Source organism: Nestor notabilis, unplaced genomic scaffold (assembly GCF_000696875.1).
Source record: "Nestor notabilis isolate BGI_N333 unplaced genomic scaffold, ASM69687v1 scaffold32433, whole genome shotgun sequence".
NCBI classification, from domain to species: Eukaryota; Metazoa; Chordata; class Aves; order Psittaciformes; family Psittacidae; genus Nestor; species Nestor notabilis.
In genome coordinates this window covers 53973-80370 of record NW_009922057.1, presented here as the reverse complement: position 1 = coordinate 80370, position 26398 = coordinate 53973, and the positions used below count along the sequence as shown (strand labels likewise).

Below are 26398 nucleotides of genomic sequence, written 5' to 3'. Positions count from 1 at the left end.
CATTCCACTCCAGTGGGAAAGGAAAGGAGAATATATATTCTGGTCCTGCAGAATCATATTTACTTCATTAACAATTAAAACGTGTAATTTAAATACTGAACTACTGTGTTCTTATTCCCACTCCCTTATTCAGTCACTCTTTCTCGGTCACTCTCATTCTCTCTCTCTTAAAACAAGCATATTTACTTTAAAAAACATCTTCCAACTGCGATGAAGGAATAGGAACTTTTGAAAATTGCAGAACATTGGATTATCTATCTTGTGCATTTCAGGCAACTAGAACTGAACTGGAAATAAAATTCATGAGTCATTGTCCCATGTTCAGATCTTGGCTTCCAAAAATCCATTTAGAGAAAGCAAAATAAACTTGAAAATTTTGATGTAATCGTAGTGTTACCATCATTTCATCTTTTTAGCAGATTCTGGTGAAACTCAAAAACTCCTCCAGTAACAATTACTTTGGTAAATATCGTTTTATTCTAGTATACAGTTGGCTTAATGTAAGTATGGCCATTAGTGTGTATTAGGTATCCATCATCAAAGTTACGTCATGAAAAAAAACAAGATGTGAAAATTGAATGTACTGTGTTCTGCAGGACAGTTATTTAGTTTAAGGCAGCATTTGAACACACCAGCTGGAAACCAGGAAAAGAAGAAATTATTTCTTTAGGTCACTGCATTGTGTATTACCTGTTCACACTGCCTTCTTACCTTAAACTTTCCTAAACTTTTGATGCTTCCTATTGATGTGTATTCATTGTCAGCAGTGATGAATAAAGACCACTTTTTATCAGTAAATTAAGATTAAATAATATTTAAAGATTAAGTTCAGAGTATCAATATTCTGTTGTTACTTTGGGCAAGGAACAGTGCTTTTTCTATCTCTAGGTAACTAAAAAAACCAACTTTTAAAGTGGAAAATGCCTCTTTATAGAACAAAGTTATTTTGCTTCATGAAATCATGTTTTGTAGCCTGACCTAAAAGTCTATTAAACAATTCAGTCATGAAAACTCTGAGAATTTCCTGGCCCCTAAGTACTATCCAGAATAATCTTACAATTATTCATGTGACCCTATGAACCCAACAGCTGAAGTACAAGCAAACAAATAAGGCATGGATTCAGTGACTACAAAATTAGAAAATGAGAAATAGATTTCCTGTGCTAAGGAAAATGCTCCAAGTTGCTTTTTTATTAGCTATATGCCATGGGTAGAATGCATAAATTTTACAGCTGTAGTAATAGGCCTACTGATCTTTTACAACATTATCAATTACAATAGGTTTTAATTAAAAAAAAATAGAGATACAGCAAGGTTATGTGGCAGTTTATGTTTATGTAATACTTGTATTTCTGACTGAAGAGCTAAGCTGTAGACTGGTATTGATAGATATGGGAAGATCTGGCTTTCAACATATATCCACAGTGTATCGTACAATAAAATCCCAGTGTCCGTCAGTCTTTGATACAAATAAGAATAGTGATTGTATAAATACAAAAGACAGTTTTATTACATGTACTTTGTCTTTTAGCTTTGGCATGTTCACTCTGAGCTTGAGACCTTTATAAGCAATTCTAAGCAGTTCCTTTAGTTGTAGAGATGCAGCATTACACTATGTAAAAACAGAATTAGCCAGTGCTGTGAACTTTAACTCCTACCATTAAATATCTTTTGAATTTTAGTATCAGAGACAGAGGAATGAAATAGACTGTATGCTTTGTGAATCAGTTGTGTAAGTACATGTCTTAAAATAATGTTTTATAAGATCAGGCAAAGCCAGAGTTTTACAGAAGTCATTATAGCTAACTTTGTCAGATACATAAGATTGTAGAAAAAGGCTGGCAAACCAGATATTTAAGGGCTGGTAGGACACAGTCTTCAACAGCCATAATTTTTAGGTTTTCTGTTTGGTGCTTTGTTTTTAACATGGTCCTGTTGGCTGGAGATTTCTTCATGCGTACTGTGGGTTGCCCTTCAAGCGTGCTGTCAATTCTGTAGTTCAGAAATATGCAGCTAAGCTCATCTTTCAAAGTTGTTTAAATAATCAGTTCACATGCGTGGGGATGCAGTTGCTTTTAAATGTGTGAGCTTTGTGGAAGTGCTTCCTCAAATGAAATGGTTACAGTTGTTATAAGGTACAAAATCATACAGATTTCTGCCTGTAACAGGGGTGTGTGTGTGTGTGTTGTTCACTTGTTTCTTAGAGAAAATCTAGACTCGCTGTTGCTCCATGTATAGAATAATAGTTGAAATAAGCAGACATATGGGAAGGGCGCTACTGGGTTCCTCATCACTGAATGCTCAGCTTTCACCCGCCTTGAATGCACCTCACATACTGCCACTGTTTCAGAAATGAAAAAGATGAACATGATGCCTGTTTGAAATCTTTAATGACCTAATTAAAATTATTCATTTGTGTCTACCTTTGAAGACGGTAAGCCTTTAAGGATACATTAAGTAAGCGTTTTCAGTAGCTTCTGTTAGTATTTTTTACTATTTTTTATTTTCATCTGGGAAGCTCAGAGATCCATTTTAATAGTAGCATCCCATTGCAGTTTGATATTCCAAAGATGTTCAACTAAAGGTGTAATTTACAATGAAAATGTATGTCTCTCTTGATTTGAAATTTTTTGGTTGTGGCATACTTAGTATTCTAACATGAAGCGGTTTGACTGTGAGTTATTTCAGTGTGCTTTCTGACATGGAATTTTAATCCTAATTACTGTCTATTTTAGATCATTACTAGCTGCAGTAAAACTTCTGTTCTCTAATGAAAAGTCAAACTGCTAGTCTTTTTCTTGTTTTAGATGGTTTTCATAATGTACCTGTCAAGTTTTATATGAATGGAATATCTTTGATTTTTATTAGTAAGAAGTATTGAAACTCATTATTAAAATATATTAAAAATACATGATTTTAGAACAAAAATGTTCTTATGTTTAAAACTCAGTAAACAGTTTTGAAAGCTGATAAGAAATTCCAGTCCACATGATAAAGTGTTCAAAGATCAAACTTTCATCTTCTCAGTAAATAACTCAGATGTTTGAATAGCGTATATTTAATTTATTTAGTTATTAAACCAGCAAATTCGTTAAAAGTTTGGAGGGAGTAAATAAGCACTCATTTAGAAAATAGAAAGCATACTGGCTGCACAAAAAATCGGCAAAAGTAGAACAGTTAACAGAAATTTAGCTCAGCATATGCTAAGTTGAAAAGTACTAGAAAAATTATGATTTAAACTGAAGAAATTAGCAAGAGAACTTAGTAATCAAATAATAGCTGTTAAAAAAGATATTTTTTCCACATATACTTTTGTGCCAACAGAAATATAAATAGCTGGCTGGGCTGAACAGAAAGTGGTATTTTTGGCCTTTTCCACATAAGATAATAGAAGTCTCTCTCACTGGCAAGGACATTGTTTGACATTGCAAAAAGTGATGTGAAGAGCTGCTATGTTGTTTGGTGTCATCCTTTCATTTTCTCCTTAATCAATTTGAAATTCCAAGTACTTATGAGCAATCTTTCAAATGACAGCTAATTGATGTCTTTTGTCAGCTTAAATTGATTCTTCTTAGTATTAATTTGGATCTAAAGTGTATAACTTGCTGTGAGAACAAGCACCATTTCTTCTCCACTGGATTGGTTCCTTAAGAGTAGGACTTTCTGGGGATGGGGATGCTGTGGTAAATCTCTGCCCCATGTATATCACATGGCTTTTTCTGTCTTCCAAATTTGTGAAGTCCATCTTTCCTTTGGTAATGGCTTTTAAAATAATTAGTACTGTTACCTTACAACAAGGGAAAATCAGTAAGTAATAGCAACCACGTTTTACCAAAAGTGAAATTGGTGACTCGTCAGACTTTTGGGCCTGCTATTATAATTTCTGGTCATAAGTAAAACCAACTCTCAAATGTATTTTGTTTCTTAAAACTGTATCATCATTTTCTTACGATCACGAATGAAACAATTTTCCTACTAAAGACATTGATCATATACCAGAACTGGATGGAGATGGCTGATATTATTTCTGCAGAATGATGACTTACGTTTAAGGATTGCCTCTGCAAGATGGTTTGATCCTCATTAAATTCAGTTTCTGCTCCTTGAAATGATCTCATCCTTAACAGGATGCGATTCATAAGAAATATTGGCTGGTGAGGTAATGCACATTCTGTAATTGCAATTGAAGCTGTAGAAAGTTCACAGAGCATCAGTTAATGAATATTAACATTTGGGCACATCTGTGCTTGTTCACTCTTATGGCAACCTTCCAGCTGCTGTCGATACTGCTCCCTGTGTTACCAGGGTGAACTTGCCTGTTCTCCTGTGTCCTCTATTCCTCTATGTCATGTTGCCCAGTTACGACTTATTGTGAAGAATTTGATACACAACAAAAATTGCTGTTGCATAAGTGAGCATTATTGCTCTGTAGCATGGTACTCTGTCTTGTGCTTTGTCCTAGCACTGTGAGGACCCACTTCTTCCTAATATTGAAGAGAAAGCAAAAGTTTGAAAAGCCTTTGAGAACAGGCACTGCAATGAGGATACTGACAAGACAATTGCTCACTGCAGTGTTTTATCTAAATTGTTAGAACTTGAAGCTCATTTACAGAAAAGCAAAGGAAAACATCTGGGTCTCCTACAGTGACTGTAACACTAGACCTTATTAGAAAAGCCCTGAGTGCTTTGAGTATGCTGGAACAAGCGTTGACTCCTATGATGACGTGATGCCTAAAGACCATATTCCTTTCCTGTGATGTGTTCTTTCCTTCAGATGTGTAAGGGGACTGGACGGACTCTGCTGCATGCTCTGTCATGCCATACATGCCTTGCCCTGTGGAGGTCGCCTTCCTTTTGACTCAGATTTATTCCAGGGCGGTGAGGGCATACACATGGTGTTTGCTTTTACTCACTGCTTGCATTTGCAAATTGTGCAAGGAGATACTTTGTAAAAATCATGGTCTTGTTAAATGCATTGAAAAAATACAATGAAAAAAACCAAAACCACGGAACAAAACAAACCCAAAACAAAAACAACCAACAAAACCGTCTTCATTTTCTTGTATTTCCCTTCTGTCCTCTTTTACTTACTCCTTCTGCTGACTGTGTTCACAGCATCCTCAATGCAGTGATACTTAAGGTCTTCCTACCTCAGCTGTCTACTCAGAACATCTTCGCCTTTGTCTTTCTTGATGCTTCCATGCTGGTGGGCTGCTGCAGTAAACAAACTTTTCCATTTCTTGCATTCTCAAAGTAGCTCCTGGTTTTCTTCCTTATAGTGTCGAACACCACCTCTGAACCACACCACCCTGAACATGCCTGAACTACCCTGTAGTAAATAGTGCATCTGTCACTGGGCAAAATTGTAGTGATATTGGTTACTGTGCGTGTGTATTTTGAGCAGGGTTTTCTCCCCATCCCTGCCCCTCCAAAGGCAACAGTATTCCTAGTATTCTATGAGGTACACTTCAGATTGTTCCATGGCACTGTATTCTCCTATCTTCTAGGCATTTTTTCAAATACAAAACAGAATTTCAGCAGTCTAGGGATATTTTAAGGAATTTTTCCATTACGAAAAGTAGTATCTTAGCAGTCAAGATATTCTGTTTAGGCACCATGTGAAAATACATAGAGCAAGATATGAGCATATTAAGATTTAGAGGACACTGTTAACCCCTGATGTTCTGAACAGTCTTAGCACAATTATATGTATTTCACTGCAAATGTGTATTTATAGCTTCAGCTTTCTTGCTGGTGAATTGCTACTGCAGCTCTGAGATGACCTGCATATAGATCACCTGAGGCTATTTGTCATCCTGACAAGTTGTAGTGGGTGGTGACCATGTCACACTGTGTCAAAACAGTCCTTTACTGCTATTTCTTAAACACAAATGTAAATCTGCACCACATGGCTGTTCCAGCAAAAGTTCCTTCAGGTGATGAAAGTTCTTTTTCTCCTGTTGGTAAAGCTACAGGCAGGGTAGATGGCAAACACCATTGCTGAAACTGCAGTAAGTTCTGCTTTGCACGACAATTGTTGGCTTGCAGAGCCAGCTGAAGGGTGACATTCAAATACATCTCCAAAAATTGTTGAGTGTGAAGAAGGCCATCATGATATGTAACCCTTTATTTCTTTTTAATCTGGGATGGTTGTTAATACTTTAAGAATGTTGCTTGTTAGCCAAAATAAGATGGATCATGAGATGCTGGAAGAGGATTCGTGGGAATTTTTCAGTTTGACCCCAACTTGCAAAACTGCAGTTGCTTCCAGATAGCTGTTTCCACATTTGCCACTGTGCACCCAGGGAGAAAGTGTGCAAGGGAGTGTCGCAGGAAGACAGAAATTGGAGAAGCTTGGGATAGGTAGTGAATCTCATGCAAATTTGAGGGGCAGTACAATTTGCTAAAGCTTGTGGATGACCATTCGTCATCATCCGCTTCATCTTGAATAGTAAATTAAGAGTGGAATTTAGTTGACCACAGATTTCATCCCTTGCCCTACTTGTCTTGTAAAATACCAGAACTTAGTAAGAATCTTAGCCAAGAATTTGATCAGTTGTTCTGGTGTGTGCTTATTCGGTCACACTACCAAGCACCACCAAGAATAAATGTCTGTCTTTTGTACTCCAAACACTTAAAAAGACTTACAAAAAATTTGTCAAAAGGGTTTCTGAAGGCCTCACCAAATAGGTTTGCTGACATGAGCAGGACATGTCAGTGAACAGAGCTGAGAAGCGGTCCTGACACAACAGACCTTTCTGCTGTTCACAACACCATCTCTGTCAAACATTGTAATATCCTTCAGCTTTGAACAACCTGTGTAACTGAGATAAAGGGCTCTGGCATGTCTTCTTGAGAACTTAAGTACACAAGAGAAAGAAAGACAGGTATATGAACTATTCTGGACATAACAGAAAATGCATTCAGTGTTTAATGTATTTCAGTTCTCATCATTGATATGTAATCAAAAATTGTTACAACAGATTCCAGTTTTAGCAAGTCCATGTGTTAAAGATTTCCTTTTTGCTGAAAATCAGAAAAGTACACATACTGAACTGTGGCACCCTATTCACTTTATTCTAGGAAAGTCCTGTAGAGATAGTCAGTCTTTGATCTTTTTGGATGCAGAACATTTGCAATGATACACATTTGAACCCAGTGGTCACCTTCAGTCTCTAATGGTGTTATTTACTTAATATTTTAAAAATGTACTTTTGTAGCCAGAACCCTTGGAATCCATGCTTAGAGCATAATAACACAAAGCTTCTGTCCTGAAACAGAATAACTGTCCTGTAAATAAAACACGGTGAATTTATAAATTTGTTTTAAAAACCCTGAAGTGTTTGTATATATTTGCAGTTTTGTCAAAGATTTGACTTTCTTCAGGGGAAGTTTGAGTCGTAATGAAGTTGCATACAGATGCTTGTTAACTTGCTGTTCAGTATTAGATTTGTTTCTATTAGGCATGTCTTTCATCTACATTTTCTTGCTGTTTAAGTAAAATATTTTTCAAAATTTTACTTGTGACCTTAGCAGTAGCAATAGAAGATAAGTTAAAACAATTTATACTGTAGCTTTTGAAGCTTTTTATTAAAAGTTTCTTTTGTTTCCCTTGACACTGCAAACATCCATCCATGCAGAATCTGATTTCTTGCTGTCTTCTTAACCAAATTTTGTACTGAACTTCTCTTCAGAGATGCCTGAGCCTTATGAGAGTGCAGAGAGGAAGCTGATGAAGGAAGCACTGTAACTAGATTCTGTAGTGCTGTAAGCAATAAGGATGCCCAATCAAGTAAGCCTTCTCAGAAATGGGATCTCTGGCAAACACAGTGCTGAGAATTGGATAGCTTATGTCAGAAAGCTGCAGTGCATTTCCGGAGCTGGCCTTCACCATCCGAGTGTCTTTGTACCTGTAATGTTTGCTCAGACTAGATAGTTTTAAATAAAAAGTGGAGAATTAACTGTACAAAATAGTGGGATTCGTTTCTATTCTTACACAGCAAGAATTATTTTTGACAACATGAGGCAGATTAAAAACAATGTTGGTAATTATTCTGTATTGGCTTAGAAATCTGTGTGAGTTCATATGGCCGGACTTTAAATCCCAGAGCAGTGGCAGACCTTTATTCATAGATTGGTCTGATTTTCAGCATTTCTGCAGATCCCAATTGACAGCTGTTTGTTCCAACATCTTTGAAAATCAAGCTATAGGTATTTGAATTACACTGTTGAGGAGTAAATACATGTGAAAGTGATTGGTAAGATCCTTGGTCATGACTTCCAAGTGGTCACTATTAGCTTCATTTGGTTAATATTAATGAGGGTTTTCTTCTGAAAAACCTGCAGTAAATGAAAGAGCACCATCAGAATTTGCTCATTTTAATGAATTTTTTCTTGGAACAGAGCATATTTGGAAAGAGCAGTGTTTCCTGTGATGTTAATAATTGTGTTCAGGCTTCTATATTCTGTAAAAGCTTTGTGTTTTCAAAGCAGGTATTTAAGTGATCTTCAAGACATACTGTCCTGAGTGTTATTACTTGTTAATGTACCATTCTGGTATACAGGCATGTAAAATTACTTTAAAAACATGCAACAAGTGAAGGCTTTGTGTTGCAGGAATGCTGCACATGAGCTGCCAGCAGCCCTTCATAATAGAAATGCTCTGTAGGTAAACACACAGAAACACACATGCTTCCTCATCCCCCATTTCTGCATTTCATTTTGATTATTCAGGTTTTATTGATAGAGGTTGGACAGGTGCCTGTCAGAAACAATGCGGTGAATTGTTGAAGCCCCATTAGGGGCTTATTTTCTGTTGGTTTTATAGCATAATAGCACTAAGCATACTTTTTCGTGACTGTTCTTTAAAATGAACTTTCTGGGTACACATATTCTTTATTATTATAATAAAGTTAGAGAAGTTAAGCCTGCTTCCTAATAACAGGAATTTTCATTCTGTTCTTAATTCCAGTTTCTGGGTTTCATATGCGCCAAGCAGCTGCTAGTTGTTTGGCAAAATAACTTGCCCCCAGGTTGAAAGCTAAATACCTGAGACTGAGAAAATATGAAAAGAGAAACAAATAAAAGATTATAGTAAACAGGAAGAGGTATGTGTAAGTTTAAGTAAGAAATCAGAACAATTGTTTTAATGAACTGCTATACCCAATATTTTCAGTACATCAGAACCTGTGAACTCCAGCTTCATTTGGGGGGAATATCTGTCTTAAACTGCAGGGCTAAGAATGGCTGTAGTGTTTAGGTTTCTGCCACTTTTATGTAGAAAACCTACAGTAATGTCTGTGGAGAAAAGGATGTAATACATTTTGCAACTGTACTGATGATTAAACAGAAGAAAAGATAATGAGAGAAAAATGTGGAATAATTTCAGGGCCAGCATGAGTTGCTTGTTCTTACAGTTATTTTTAGAGAATATCTTAATAAAATATGTCTGTTGTCACTGTAAGGAAGTTTTATTGCCTGAAGGTTATCAATAAACTAACTTGCAGATACCATTTTAAGTTACTAGAAGCAAAACTGATTTTTTTTAGAAGTAGAGTTTTGGTGATTTATTGCATATGTTATTAAGACCTGAAAAATAAGTTTTGTTTCCATTTATTTTCCAAATATGGACTTTGTTGTAAAAGTACCAGGATGGAATTCTGCCTAAATTCAATCTTGATTTTAATGCTAATTTTCTTTTTTTTTCTTCTATAGTATTCTGGGAAATCTTATATTGCTAGTAATTTTTATTTTCTTTTTACTTACCATTAAAATCTCTTAAAAAAGTAGAAGAGAGTAAAAAAGCCATAGTATACTTTCATTGGAATACTGGTGTATTAGTATATCAAGTTACCTGTTTCAGCTCATTTCTAATTTTAAAAGAAAAAAAATAGGAAAAAAGAAAAAGTGTTAGAATGTATGCTTGTCTAAAGTAAATCTCAAGGTTTTATAATTGCATATGAATTTTGTCATTTACATGTGTAGTACTCATTACAGTGGTATATATGAGAGTTCAACCCAAACTCCTTCTAGTATGTGTCAGTACTTTGCAGTACTTAGAAATTTGAAATATGTCTAATATTGCAATACTTTCAGATCCACATGCTGTCCTCAGTTTCTAGTGAGTGACTGCTCAATATGTAGTATGTGAGAGAATGCAGCATCAGGTTGCAGATGACTTTGAATCTTTAATTTGAAATGGAAGGCAGAAGTGAATCAGGAGCGATACGCCCTTGTGAGTCATTGTTTTTTGGCAGGTAACTGTCAGACTAGGGCTGCATTTTTAATTTACTCTTTTTGGTTCATATTAATTTTTAATTGCAGTAATCATTCCTTGGTAGTGATGTAGATCAATGTAACTACATCTGCCAGAATGAGCTATAAGTCCTCGCTTGGAATCAACTTTTTTTGCTTACCAGGCAAGATTAAGTTTCCCCAATTCCTTACTGCAGTCTCACTGAAAGGTGATTTTCCCTATCGGTTACCTGAGGGATATGTTCCTATTCTGATTGCTTCAGTTCTTTTCAATGGCTGAGTATACACATTGTAAGTCTGTATTTTTTTCCTAACCTCATCTGCGTGCAGCAGAAGTAACACATTCAGGGCTTTAACACATCAAAACAAACAGTATTTGAATATGTTATGTGAAGCACAGAGTCTTTGGAGACAGCTAGTGCCCTGAAGTCTACTTTATACAAAAGAGATTAACACCATTATTCTATGTACAATGTCTCCAGCAAAATGCTGTCGCCTATTTCTGTCAACAAATGGTTTCTTTGCTTTGGCAGCAGAAAGAAATGTTGGTTGTGTAGGCAACAGAACATGCCTTTGTAAGTTACAGAACCCAATTTTAAAAATATTTTGGAAGGTAGCTGTAGTTTTGAGAAGTTATATTATTTTCATTAACTAAATATTTTTTTTCAACAAGCTAAGAAGACTAATCATGTCTGCTATGTGTGACACGCTCATAATCCGTGTGTAAGGCGGGTTCACTATTTTACAGTACACCTTTTGGAAAGGTGCGCATCCGACTGTTCCTTGCAGACACTCATCTGATTAAAAGGTCTGCACGTATCCTACCCAGATAACGCACTTTCTAAGAGTGCATTTTCTTTCTGAATAAAGGTGGAGATGAGCAGGGTTCTTAGTGAGAGTGTAAGGATCCATAAACCAGTTGTATACCAAAGAAAAGATGATGAAGATGCTCAAGTAAAGGTTTAATATTTCTAGAAGCCTCAGACCAGATGAATTCTGGAAAATTTGCAGGGAGGAAGAAAAAGAATAGATACTACAGCATTTCACAGCATAATGAATTACAGAGCCATACTTTTAGTTGAAGTGAGTTGTAAAAGTCATAGGCAACATGTGAAAGATTTATTTTATGTTAATAAATTTTTCAAGTTATTGAATTACATTGTTAGTTATTATATTTTAAATAATGTCTTATTGTTTTCCCCAACAAATTGTTGAGACAAAAAAAAGCTAAGAAATAAGTACTTTAATAAATATTGGATTGTGTTTGATTTTCTGGTTTATGGCAAAAGATAAGAAAAAAATTTGCCAAATTTCAAATTTAGTAGCTAAATCGGAGCTTCAGCTAATCTCAGTTTCTTTACCTGGATGAAAGATTTACATCGTTGTTCACAGCTGCTGTTTGTAGCGGGTCAGATACCTTGTGGGAGCAGGACACTTCACTCCTTGATCACACGGCTGGGCATGTATGTGTCCTGTGAGGGTGCCCGTGCCTCTGACATTTGGTGTACACAGGCTGTGCAAACAGTTTCTTGTCATTTAACTCGGCACATGTGTGCTCGCATCATCATAGGACTGGATGTGATTTGTGCCATGTTGGTGGATAGCTGTATTTGATTTATGTGTGAGGAAGGATGGGAACAAGAAACAACCCATTAATCACAAAAAACAGTCGTGAAGCCATCAGCTTATTTCTTGCGCACATCTAAGGACTGATAGGGAAAAACTCCATGAAAATTGTCCTGGTAACAGCTTTAATGATCTTTTCCTACATTAATTTTTATTTTGGTAGTTTACACTTTGTAATTACAAAGCACAGATTATTGAAACAAATTATTAATGTTAATCAATAAGTCAGCATACAAGAATACCAAGAATCAAGGCTCTCCTTGTATACTAAATGAAAAGATTTCTTTCAGATTCTTGCTTTGATCATTAGGCTCTTTCAAGTAAGCAAACATTACTTAGTTGCTAAGCCACAGACTGAAGTTCATTAGTGTGTTAGCACAAATATCGGAAAAAGAGTACTAAACCAATATTAGATAGAGGACCTGTGCGTAGGCTGGAAGTAATGCAATGAACATGACACCAGAACATTTTGAACGATCGCTCAGAGAGATTAAAACAATTTCTGCTTGCAAAAACACACCCCACTCAGCAAGAAAAAGTGCAAACCCTGAGGAAATCTGTTTTTCTGCTACTGATATCTATAGGACTTTACTGAAAGTACAGTAGATTTAATAGTCTTATGAATAATTTTGTGCATATTACTTATTTTAGATGTTGGCCAGATGTACTGATGTGTTGGGTTTTTTTTTTTGTCTAATGGTGATCCTTAAAGCTGGTTTTCATTAGAATGCTCCTAGCCAGAGACTGAAAGCCAGAATGCCACTTACTTAAATAGCCTGTTTGGGAACTCAACTCAAAATCTTCACAAATCAGTTTTGGATTAATAGATATTTCAGGTTTAATGCATAAATGTGGTGGTTTAACACAGACCCTTTTGCAAAGGCTGTTGAAATTAGAAGTCACACTGGAATTTTTTGATGTTCAGTTCATTATCTTCAGCAAATGAACTAACACTTCATGCTTTTGCATTCTTCACAGATCTTCAATACAGTGAGAGAAGAAGAAGGAGCAGAAGACATTTTTGAATATTTTCCTCATCTTTTGCGAAAACTCCCAACATTTGATACAGACTGTATATGCAACGGTGACTGGGTTTGTGTAAAACCATGTGTAACAGGTGCTTACTGTCACTATCGTGCCACTTTACAGAGGACTGCGCTCTCTGACTATATAACCGGTGCTTTACTAGAAGCAACTACATCACTAGGAGCAAGAAGTGGTCTTTTAAATATCTTTGGAGGATCAACGGGAAGAACAATGCTTAAAGGTAATGGAGACTTAATTTTTTTAAACCCCGTCCACTTCAAGTATAGGGTGTACTAAAAAATATATAATAGTACATAATATTCTGTAGTTTATGTACTCATATTTGAAGTCAACAGGTAAAGGTTATGATGTATTCAAATATTTTCATATGTAATCATTATGTGTCCTAATGATTAGCTATGTTACTTCAATAAAGTAAAAATGCATGCAAAACTGAAAAGATTCTTATTACAAAACAGAGATCTTTTCGGGTTTTTTTTCTTTTTAGAAGCATTCCTGTCTGCATCCAAAGTTAATGCCTAAGCCATTGCTGTTAGGGTATTCCTTTGCATAATATTTTTCATTTACCAAGTGTTGCTGCTCATGGGCTGACTTGGTTCAGGACATGAGAAGGGAGTTTATATTCTACTTGGTTGTTATTGTTGTCATTGTACAACTAGCTGTCAGCAGAGCACTGCGTAGTAAGTATGTACCATTCATTACTGATTTATTGTTGGTCTGTTCCCAGATCCATCATCTTTCTACTGGATCATTTCAAATGACATGGGTATTGTTTATGTTGAAAATGCCTGTTGGAGGATGGCTGTTATATAATAACTTTCCGTGCTGATCATTATTATATGCAATAAGAATGCCATTATGTGATTTAGTTTGGTCAGTTTTGGAAGTTAAATAGGACAAAGGCATTCTTCGTACAAATTCACTGCATTTAAACAGGGTTTTGTACAGAATAGTAACTACTTGTTAAATTCAGTTTTTATGAAAATGCCTAGAGTATTTCCTATGGTACTCAAGCTTTTGCAGATTTATCATCGTCTGATATACTGTAACAAGAGGATGTAGTATCTCAGTTGTAGAATTGAAGCATGTGAATATTATGGTTTGCCCAAAATTTTGCAGGAATATGACAAAATCAGTACAGAATTCACATTGCATGTTCCTTAACTAGTGCAGCTAAAGACCTCCTACTTTTAAAGACAAATAATGGAGTAGTTTCTGCTTGGATCAGGTTGTCTTATTTTCATCCCCAAAAGTAGCTTTTTAAGTTTTAATTACTCTCTCTTCAGGTGTATCAAATGGCAGAGAGAGGCATTAAAATCTTGTAAGAACAGGTACAGATGACAAACTGTAGCATCTGAGTATATCTCAGTAATACGTTGAGTGACATCACTAAGCTTCACATATCCTCATCATCTGTGAGAAACAGAGATATGTACAGTACAGTGTCCTATTTTGATAGGGTTTTTCCTTTTATTTTGTTTGTTTTTTAATTGTTCTGGGGAGATGAGTACTTTAGAAAAATAAACAGGTACATTCCTGCGACAGCTCTGGAAAGCAAAGTTAAAAGAACTGAGTTGTGTACTTGTTGGTGCAGTGTGATGGACCTTCTTCCTACAGGGTGGGAGAAGAGAGCACAGGATTTTGATGCTCCAGACTTGATTGAGCAAGGATGCTCTGTCAACTGAGTACAAATGTCAGCCTCCCATGGGGCGTGTTCCTGCAGTGCCTGCAAAAGCCCATCTGATGACTGCCACTGTAGAGCTGCAGGCTCTTGAGTTCTGAAACTGGAAGCAGCAGCAGCAGTAATTACTAGCTCAGGCTCACTGACATGCTAATATGGCTGTATCTTTTTATGGAGCCTGAGCTAGTGACTACACATGTGTTCTGTGTACCAGCACACTTGGCACTAGTTTGTTCCACTTCTATTGGATTCTGATCTCAAGAATGTGAGATCTTAAAGAAATGGCCAAGATCTTGAAATTGATTTGCAATTCCATAGTCAACCTGTGTAGATAGTAGAGATTTGATTTAGTGTAGTGGTCTAGGTATGATTTACTGTAGTGGTCTCTGTTGAGGAAGAGATGTGCTGCAGCTTTATGATATTGAAGTTTTCTGGATATGGAAGGTTCATGTTCAGGTATAACTCTTCCTTTTCTCTTATCATAATAGTAAAAAAAAATCTAGTTTGTGCACCTTGGTTGATCACTAGTACAACAGTATGAGGGAGAATGAGGTTTTTTCTGGTAAGAAAATCACAAGCCATTTAGAAACTTACAGCTGAGACCAGTAACTTAAGTTCAATCTGAAAGCAGTAGAAAGCTGATGCACAAGGGATGTAGAGTGGGTGAAGTACTGAATTCCACATTTTGTTATTTCTGAATTGCTGTACGGGGCACCACATGTACAGATTGCAGTATATCCAATCTTGTGCCAAAGATATGTAATATGATAGCAGGATCCATGTCAAGTAGGTGTATATCATCCGTGATGTAAACCCATTCCTTAATTTTGCTACAAGTTAAGCTTCGGTACAGACAGGAAGCTGTGGACACAACTTGGCAGTTGTCAACTCTAGGCAGAGTAATTGTTACTGCACTTGGAATCAGTTTCAAGACCATTCTTAAAAAGCTTCAAAAGTGGAAGTGAATTTGTTTATTAAAACCAGTCTGTATCAGCCAGTCTTGAAAAGATCTTAAGGGCTGTTGGATTTATGTTTGGAGAACCTCTTCTGGACCAGACAACATTCCACTACTTTCAAAATGTTTGCAATTTCTGGAGATAAAGTTCAGCACTCTCTCGCACAGTCTGTTTAAAGAGGAGTCCATTATTTTAACGGGGAGTGTCCTTCAGGATTTAAAAGGAAGACTTCTCAAAATCTTTATACGCTTTGTAGTTAGGGATTTTACATAATATCTGCTCCGGAAATAGTGATCCTGCAGAGAGTCCCTAATGCTGGCATAGCCTTCTGGTTTCATGTCTCCCTAGCACTAAGCACATGGCGAAATTCTTCCTGCTCAGTGCTTCAGAAGTTATTTAGTGACCTATGTAATGAACCATACAGTCACAAGTGGTCTAACTCCAGGAAATACTGTTCTAAGGTTTTGTTCAGTAGCTAAGGACCCTGAATGCTCTGAGTCCCCAGGGCTATGATGGTCTTGCGGGCAAATCAGCTGCCAGTGTTGTTAGTTCAGAGAAGGCTTCCAAACATACCAGACCTCAGAAGCCAGAATTCCCAGTCACGTGGATCTGGGACTGAGTCTTTAAAAACCGATGTAGGGCCTGCTCTGTAGGAGACTCATCTCTTGGGTCTAGAGCAGTGAACCTGCAAGGCCTGCGCTCGGATGGCTCTCAGAGCTGTCAGGCTCCCGACTGAGGAGCTGTGACTCCAGTCCTGGTAGCACAGAGACAGTCTGAGAATGACTCCCGGGAACCACAGATGCCTGGAGTTCCCACAGCTGGTCAGTGACATTCACATCCTTGTCAGCATCTTTGTTACTACAGAGGACATAATTTTCACGTATGAACACAGCACACAAATTTCAGTTGCACTGTTTTAGCGCCTCTGTATGTAACTCAGAATTTCTGGTTATTAAGAAGGTTTAAGAGTGTCTTTCAACAGGATTTGATTTGGATTGAAACCAGACTTCTTCCCATAGAAAGGAAAACCTGCTTCTCAGCCTGTTCTGTTTCTTGCAAATTGATTGTTACAGAAGTTTGTTCATAGTTGTGAATGGGCCAGAACTTTCTCTGGAATCATAGTTGAAGACTCCGTTATTGTCACAGTTCATGTGGTGTTGACATTTTTATGCAGAAGGTGAAAAAATGTTTGGGGTCTGTTTTAATCTTAAAGAAGGAACTAGAGTATGTGAAAATGTTTGTGCTTTCTATTTGACATCTGTATCCAGTGTTATTGTTGGAAAGAAACTTGTACCCTTCCTTTCCTGCCCCTTGCCTTATCCCCTTTTAGGGGGTAACTTCTGTAGTTTTGTACTCTAAGGAAAACAAAAGGGAAGTAAGAAGAGGTGTCTGAGGGTGGAGCAGACTGCAAACATTTTGTATCAATATTCTTTTCACTTTAGCATCTTTCAAAGCTGATCAAGTCTGATGCTGCTTTCTTAATTGATATAAATCAGACTACATCCTTGATCACTGTTGTTCATTTTCCAAAAGAAGCTCACTCAGAACTTATTAAATAGACAACAGCAATTTTGGATGAAGAACAGAAGGAAATTGATTTGTCGTGAACATGGAGGCAGGCTGTATTGATCTTAAGAAAACTTACTTCATTCATCTCCCAGGTTTCAGAGATCATCCTTTTTCTGTAATTAGACTTCACCATCAGCAAAGATTGGGCAGCAAACAGGCCCTGAGTCTTTGTGGCTTTTCCCACTTCTGTGTCTTGTACCCTCTGCACAAGGCTTATTGTTACGATATTGGGGAAATTCCAGGATCCCTGAAGTTGAGACAGTTGTCTGACAGCTATATGTCAGAGTTATGGGTGATAACAGGCTTTACACACACAAATATAGGAAGGCCAGCATGATTTAGCTGGTCTGTGTTTGGGCCCAAAGGTTAAGACCATCTAAAGTGAGGGATAAAGGCCAAATGAGCTGATATTAAGACCTGAAGAGAGAAACCGTGTCTCAACCTGAGAATCTAAAGTAAGAAGATGTGTCAGGCAACACAGGAGAGGAAGTCAAGTCCAGGAGATAAATTAGACAGTAAGTTGACAATTTGTCCTGGAGCAAGGGTGTGAATCATGAAACCAAGGATTTCATGCTCCTCTGTTGGCTCCAGAATGTAACTCAGGAAGACCCAGAACAAGTGCAGGTCACCTGGTTAGGGACAAAATTAAGAGTGACATGGCAGAATGGAGAAAGATTTGGGAGGATGCTCTAGCCAAGGGACACCTGTAACTGTCTGGAGCTGATGGTGGTGGTTATCTCTGTAAACTGACAGAAGGGAAAGATCACTGCACTCAGTCTCCTGGACCTGTCATCATCTGGTCAGGCCTGGTTGCAGCCGGGTTGGTCACAGCAAGAGCAGTAGGAGAAGGACTTAAAGGAGGATCCTTGCCACCATTAATTTAACAAAATCTTCCTTTAATCCAACATGTTTAATACATTGTAAGCACAAAGAATTTAGCTCTGCCAGCATAGCCAGTCCTCTTTCTGGGTTTAGAAAGGTATATTACTGCAAGATGAACAGATACGTAATTGACCTAGGCAGTAGATTGAAGTTAAGTAGTGTAAGTAGTGTAAGTAAGTGAAAAAAATTGATCTGTAAAATTACATTTTTAGATGGAACAGTTATGATACTCATGGTACAGGTACATGATCCATACATGACTCTATGGATCTGGATATCCTAATCAGTGTATAGAGCTAAGCAGTTAAGAAACAGAACTGAGATTTGGATGGTTTTGTATAGATTTTGGTTCCAGTAATATTGTGTGGTAGTTTGATGATCCTTTAACTTGTGTAGCTGAGTATCTGCTTACGGGAATATTTTTGTTGGTACTTTATAGCTTGTGTTTCCACCAGCAGAAAAAAGTGAGGAAGGGAATGAAGGGCATACTAATGTCTGTGGATGAAGGCTGAGAAAGCAGAAGTTTGTGCAATATTATGTTAGTTTTAAAATCAAATTTGTTATGTTTTCATGAAGAGTAATTAGCCTTCAAAAAAAAATTAAATAGGATTCGAAGTGCAGATAGTTAATCCCTGAACTACTTATTACTGTTTATTATTTTAAAGGTCTGAACATTTGTTTGAATGGGCCTTGTAAAAGTAGTGTCCATGGGAACTTTTAAAGTGTAGAATTGAACTTTTTTGGTATGTTTATGTTAGCATGTCAATCATAAAGAAAAAACCCAAGGACCTCAAGATGACTCAAGAGTCATCTCTAAAGATTCCCTTGAAGTTTTGTTTCTAGGAAACAAGTTGGAAGCAAAATCAGCTTTTATAGGGTAATGCTGTTGTATTTATATCCAGACACTTTTTTTTCTTTGTTAAATTCTCAGATACACTGTACAGCTTTCTTTGTAGAATCAAGGACAGTCTCATTTTTTTTTCCTTTAAGTTTTTAGATACTTGCTTTTATAATTAGTAGAAAATTCCTTAGTACTGACCCTATAATGATGAGAAATGTTTAATCTGATAGTTTATTTTATATTTTTGTCAGGAGATAGTATTAGTAAAATTGATACCTATAAATAAAATTAATTTTTAAGTTCTGTACTGTATTCCCACGGGGGTCTTTGTATTATCATACTTAGCACGAATTCTTCAGAAATCTATGTGTAGTAGTTCTCATCTGGGAGTTGGAAACATCACTGAATTCTTCCAATTAAGAAAGAACATGCTGGTATTGTCAATGAAAAAAATAATGGTGTTTTGGCCGGGTTCCGTGATCGTTCCTCCAGTAGAGTGTCTTCAGACAAGACGTATATTCACCATATAAACAAAGTGACTCTGAGTGTACTGCTTGCATTCCACTTCTGCACGGACTGCTCATTCAGACTTCCTGGGGAAATGGAGAAAGGTTTCTTGTGGCAGTGTATTGTTTTTCAGTCTTGTGTGCTCTAGCAAATTTCATAACTAACTTTTCATGATGTAGTCCTGGTGCTTTTAAAAGTCATGTAAACTGTGTGTAGACAAGGCTATGGTTAGAATGAAGAAGTGATAAAAATGCTGGCGTACGATATTAACGGCTGCTGCGATCAAGGCAGAGTTTTGGTGTCTACTTAGTTTATGAACATAAGATGCGGTCTGCTGTCTTCTTAAGTCCTCCTATTTGTAATTTCTTTACAGTTAATCACACCACTTCTTGCCTCTCAAAGAAACTTTTTTGGATTGTTGCCTAAGTCATAGCCCTTTGTCCCATTAAAGCGAATGCTGTTGCCTTTTATTAGAGACTCTAGTGCAGAGTGCATAATAGCTGTAAAGGTAGGGCATTTGCTAATAAAGAAACCCATGTCGTGGTTTTTGTAATGCTTCGCTGAAGTTTCCTAAAACAAAACTAAATCCGTTTATTACTTTTGGCCTGTTTAAACAACTGATATAAATATAACTTGTAGAAAAGCTTGAGTGTAGGCTAACTTATTTCTTAATATATTTCAAGACAAAACTCCAGCAGAATTTAAATTGCTCTTGTTTATAGCTCTGCTGTCAAAATCAAATGCTTTTAGTCTTTGCAGGATGTATGCTCGTCCTTAATTTCTAAACTTCCTTCCATTCGAATCACAGTGTTTCAACTTTTATCTGGGGAGGTGGGTAACCTGACCTCTCAGTGAGCCAGCCAAATGCATGTCTTCTTCATGGCTTACACAAGGCATGTCAGTTATGCATTTTGCCACAGTTTGTAGCTTTAAACTGAGCAGCTGTTGCCTGACTGTTAGTTCAGACAAGTGCAGCGTGCAGGCTTTTTGTCGTATTGGAAGTACCTGTTCTTCTGGCATTTCTGGAAGAATCTAAGATTCAATGGAAGACACGTTTGCTGGTAAGATTTGCATTTCTGTGGCCTATGGTACTTGCTTCTGATTATGTGTAGGTAGTTAAAACAAAGTTTTATTTCCAGAGTTAGAAGTAGATTGGGTTGGTAGGGGTTCTAAGCTAATGTTGGATCTATAATGCCTGCTTTTAATAATGGTGCATTAAGGACACTTAAAACTGTTGCTAGGTGGAAAACTAAGGATTTAATATTAAAAAAAAAATAAAATCAAAAGCCCTCTCTGTTTACAGTGTGTATTTTGTATTTCAGCTTGTTCAAAATGGAATGCAATGTAAACATCCATAAGTAATTTAGGTATACTTTGCATTTATTCAGTTCACATTGCAACTATTTTGATGTCAAATTATGTTGTGGGTCGTTTCTGTTTTTCTCATTCTACAAAAATAAGTGACTGTTACCAAAAATGATGTACAAAATATGAGTGTCAGATACAAAGAAGTTTTTAAAAAGTACTAGAACCAGGTAATTATTTTTTCCCTGAAGCTTAAAAATTACTCAAATTTACAAGTTAGTAACATACTTTTGAATGTAAGTCCTCTCCTGCTATTTTCTTTAGCAAGCTTTTGTTCTTGGATTTTCCGTACACAAGTTTATAACTTGTAGCCAGTACATGTTTTGTGGATGCTTAAGGCAGTTGATTTTTATTTTTCCCTTTCTGAATGACATTAGTGCATAGCAGCATGTAAAAGCAATGTGTTGCTACTAATTTGTCATAAAGAAATACCTGTATTTACATTAAAAAAAACCCAAACTGACATGTGTAACTTCAGTGAACATTTATAAGATTTTACCCTGTGAAAGGAATGTTTTTTATGTGCTAACCTTTCCATTTCCCTAATCTGGCTGTTAGCAAAGGGCTATGACAAACATTCACCATTCAAGAAGATAGCATCCCATTGCAATAGGAAGATAGTATTGGTTGTCAGCACCTGTATTTTCATTTCAGTGTTTTAGACAACATAATTAAAAAAAAGGCCTGATATCAAGTGTATCTGTATTAATTGCAAAATAACAGTGGTTTTAGTCCTTTTATTCAGACAGTGAAAACCAGTCTGAGATATACCTAATAGGATTACAATAAATAGAGGGAAAATTATTTTAGTTAATTTCTGAAATACTAAAACTATAACTTCAGCTCAGACCCTGCCTTTGACAGGCTGTTTTACGATTTATTTTTTTTTTAGCTTTCATTTGATGTAAAATGGTGCAAGCATTTTCTAGAAAATAAGCTGATATAAGAATTTTTCTTAGTGCATAATTTATTTAGTTTTTCATTGAGACACTTCATATTGACATAGTTTTCTAACATTTAAGTACTCACTTTGGAAATAGTTGTTATGTATAAAAATGCATTGCTACATATTTTAATAATTCTGAAATAAGGAAGTTACCAGTGAGATACATCAGGCACAAACTGAAAATATTTTGCCTTCAAAATATCCAACAATAAAAGAACTAGAAATAAAGTTTGACACTAAAAGTGCCTTTAATTGCTTCTTGTGATTTCATGCACATCATCTGCTTTCTTTATTAAGTGCTCAGATCTTATAGCAAGGGTATAGATCTTATGTTGCTGCATTAGTTATTCTGTCTTCCCCCCCTGCCCCAATTCAGTTTCTCTTTCCTCTGATATTTTGGAGTAAAGCACAGACACATACCTTTTGACTTGACCATATGGTGTCTTCTGAAAGGTTTTCTTTTGGGAAGAGTGGGAGGAGGAAGAGATCTTAATCTGGAAAAGCTGTAGTTTTGAATGCCTTTTAATATATTACTGTTAGATTTGGAGAAGATTTGTTCTGAAGTTGTTCACTTGTATTTGCTCTTTCAGAATTAAATTGAAAAGCTCTGCGGGCAAATGGAGCAAAAATTTCTTAAATGTGGATAATTCCTTATAAAATCGGAATAGTTACTGAAATATCATAAATAGGTGTGACCTTTTCTAAAAATTCTTGTAAGATTTTTGGGGGCTGGGGAGGGAGGGGAGAAAATCAGCTATACCTGAAGCCATTGAACTGCATGTCTGGGGGGTGTTCCTACTACACTTTTTTTTGTAGAATATTTGTAGGTAATACTAACATTTCCTACTGGCTGTAGCTATGGATCCGCAGCCACTGGAACTGTATTGAGACTACTGCAAATCTCAGAAGGGCAAAATGTGCTAAATGTCCAAGTTCATTTTCATGTACCCAACTACCTTGAGCTGTACAAGGTCATGTTAGAATCTGTAGGTTAAAGACTTGATAGATCTTTTTAGAGATCTTTAAAACATCATTTTTATCAGTGAATAAACAAAAATAGTGTTAACAAAAACCACAGTAAACCACTATGGCATTAATAATTCAAGCTAAGAAAAGTAGTACAGTAACTAATTTGAACTCAAAAAGATGGAAAACAAAATGATTAGTACAGTCAGCAAAGAATGCTTTTGCTCTATTTACTGAGAAGAGTTAAATCACAGTAATTAATTCTGGTTTTGTGTCAGTGTAGGCATTTTCTTGACTGAGAAAATATAATTAATATTTTTTGAACTTGATTATGATGTCATATGTTAAAGCACCATGAAATAGTTTTGTTATTAAAGTTTAATAGTGTCTTCAATTTGAAAGATAAAATGAACATTAAAAGAATTTTTTCTAGGTGTCAGATCTTCATAATACCCTGTTCTGTAACTGACATGAAGTAGAAAGGATCAAATTAAATCACATAGTTCTTGTCTATCTCATAGGTAAGGTATTTATGAATGTAGACCTCTTAAAAGCTGTCAACAAACCATTCAACTATGTGTATGGAACACATGCAAAGGAAGAGGTGCTGGCTTCAGGTACTGGTTGGCTTGAAGATGACTGTAGGATTTTGCATGCAAGCTTAGTGTTTTGGAGGAAAAAACTTCAAGAATTTTCAATAACCATATATAGAGTGAATTGCTTTAAAAAAGGTATCAGGGAAAAACTAAGTATATTTAAAATTCTTGTATGCAGAGATACAAGTAGAAACTGTGTCTATAACTAGGATTTTATTTGCTTCCGACTAACAGGGGAGGGGCAAAAGAAACAGCCAACCCCAAACTGCTTTTGAACATCAACAGGAAAAAAGTCGTGGTTTGTCTGTGTTGAATTATATGATTTAAAAAGAACAAATGTAGACTAGCTTCAGAATAAAAAGATGATAGTTTTTATTTTGATAATACTATTTTTGCAAAAGCTATCAACTGATTGGCCAAAACGTTTGGATAAACTCAACCTAAATTCATAACCATTTTAGTCACACACATATGAAATAGTTTCATCCAAAATTTTGTGCAGAGATTTGATGTTTAACATGCTCACTTTTGCAAAACTATGATCTTTAGAAAAATTCTTCTTTTTATGTATAAAAAAGTTTTTTATAAAACGTAATTGCTTTCTCTTGTGTTTTTCATGCCGTGTAAAGTTCTACATATACATTTTATTTGAGTTAGAGCAGACTCTTGCAGACTAAATTCCCGCATACTTCTCTCTCTCTGATATGATTGAAAGTTAAAGAGCTTCAAGCATGTTGCGTGTCACAAGCAAAACAAAGCCCCAATCTTTGCATAGTTTGGAAATCAAATTTTTAAAAAAGAAACATCTCACAGGAAGGGGAAAGCATGAGAGGCAAAAAAAAAATTAAAAATTGCATGGATGATGGTACATAAAATTTTAAGACAGGAGGGCAATAAGAACATGTTGTTTGCAAAAGTAAGTAAGCGCATAGAATTGCAAATCCTAATGTCAATGGAGACTTCTAGCTATAGTCTGACACCCTTTCAAGATGTCATCTTCTTAAACCCAGTTGTCTCTATTTTAAGCTCAGTAGTTGAAAGGCAGCAGTGCTAATGTACAGCCTTCAGAGGATGCCTTAGAACTATCATCCACATGCAGAGTTCTTTCCAAGTGGTTAGTGATGCCCGCAGTCAGGGAGGGGTGACTTACTTCTAGTCTGAGTTTATCATCAAGGACCAACTGTTTGTGCTTGTTATGCCTTTTTTCTGCTGGATTAAAGTTTGTAAAGACTAGCTTATTTCCCCTATTAAACATGCTTTCATATCTATTATGGTCAAGTCACCTCTCAATTCTCACTTCATTGAACTGATGTTACGCATTTCTGATCTAAATCTCTTCTTCCAGGTCACGCTGTTCGAGCCTGAACAAAATGTATAGTTCTCTTCTGCACACTCTATGATTTGTCTGTGTCTTTGAAAGTATTGACAAGATAGAAGATTGTTGGTGTCATTGGTGATTTATGTGGGAGGACCTTTTTTGCCACATCCTGCTCCTATAACATAGAAAACATTTGGGTTTAGTATTCCTTCTTATTTTTTCTGAGCCATTGCCTTTAGGAAAGCTGAACTCTATTCCATAACCAGGGTCTGCACTTCTTGTGTCTAGCATGCTTCCTATTTCCAGTAGTTCTAACTGTTGTACACTAATGTGACTACTTTTTGCTTTACTATTAGAGAGATACTTAATGGTTTATGAACTAAACTGCCACATAATATTTCTGGAATCACTTGGGTTGAAAGGGACGGTGCCAGTCATTTAGTCCAACTGCTCAAAGCAAGACTGACATGTTTTATTTTCCAATTTGTGTTGAATACTTACTGTGTGAACAATATTGTTGACAAAGTTGGCCCTAATTGCATTTTACACCTCAAACTGTAGTACAGGTAGCAGTGGTACCAAAAGGAATGGAAAGAAAGAGAACTGTTAATTTTTACTATGTACTTTCAGAGGAGGAATTAGTTGCATTTGGAATCTTCAGATTAATGGAGATACCTTAAAATCTGAGGAAGTAATCTCAGAAGGTAGTAATTTTGAGGGGCTTTTGGATAGCAAAATCATTAATTTTGAAAGTTTTCACGTTAGAAAAGAACCTCAAACACATTTTCTAGTATAATCAGCTGAAGCTAATGACAAAGACACAATTCATTGAAGTCTTGTGACTGTTAAGAAGAGCTTTTGTGTAGTAAGTGTATTAATCCTGTGAAAACCAATGGGATAAATACTTCCATTTTTACAAGATAACTAGTAACAACAGTATAATACATGTAGCTGTGCTCTGTTTGCTTGAACACAATCTTGTATAACTGTATCTTTGTTTTAGCTTACACTGATTTCCAAATGAAATTAACTAAACCGAAACAATTATAGAAAATAATAATCCTGCTTATAGCAGGATTTAGTCTAGCAGAACTGTAGCAGTTATATATGTATAGGGAGGCTGTAAAAAAGCTTGCATGGATAAATAAGTATTTAAAGCATTTATATTTGAGGTAGGAAGAAGTAAGTGATATTGAGGCAAGTTGTAGATGTTGAAATCTCTACTATGAAGTTAAGGTTGATTTAATCATTTGTGTAGTCTATTGTTTTGCTTCTTTAAGCTTCCAGACATGTGCTTGCCCTGTTCTCTGCAGTCTGCTGTATTCCACTAATCTCTCTATGGCTTAAACTCCTGAGTCATTCAACAGATGTTGGTTCTAAGGCTAAATCATGCAGGCTCCTCTTTAAATACACCTAAAGGAAAGTAAGAAAATCTTTTCAGCTTAGGCTTCTTGGCAGTTCTTGTTATTGTGCTGAGTGCTTTTCATTAAGCTACATAATATTTTGCTTGTCTCAGGACTATAGATTATTTCTTGGACTCCACAGTTTTATTAAGCTTACCAGCATTTCCATTGAGATGGATGCATGCTTTAAAACAGTTTTTGAGGGCATCAGAAAATTTCAGCATGCAATTTACTAGTTTGTTTTGTGTTTTAAATGTATGCTAAGAGCTTTAATTCCCTACAGAATACAAATAATTATTCCACAAATAGAGAAATCCTTTTGACCAGTTATATAATCACAAAGAATAATACATTTTCTTCATGTTGCTGTTATTTCCATTTCTAGACTTCTTGGCTATACTGTCAAGAAAAGTATTTTGTTTGATGAATGCTCTTTCTGTC

General features: G+C 36.1%; 1 protein-coding gene across 1 annotated transcript in view; it reads left to right on the top strand.

Moving 5' to 3' along the window:
* PLCE1 (phospholipase C, epsilon 1) overlaps nt 1–26398 on the top strand; it is a gene marked incomplete at its 3' end in the record, with an annotated part of 104471 nt that overhangs the window by 27790 nt on the left and 50283 nt on the right. Inside the window, exon 2 of the mRNA XM_010011431.1 lies at nt 12859–13147. Coding sequence (XP_010009733.1) covers nt 12859–13147 — 289 coding nt within the window. The remainder of the gene's footprint in view (nt 1–12858; nt 13148–26398) is intronic.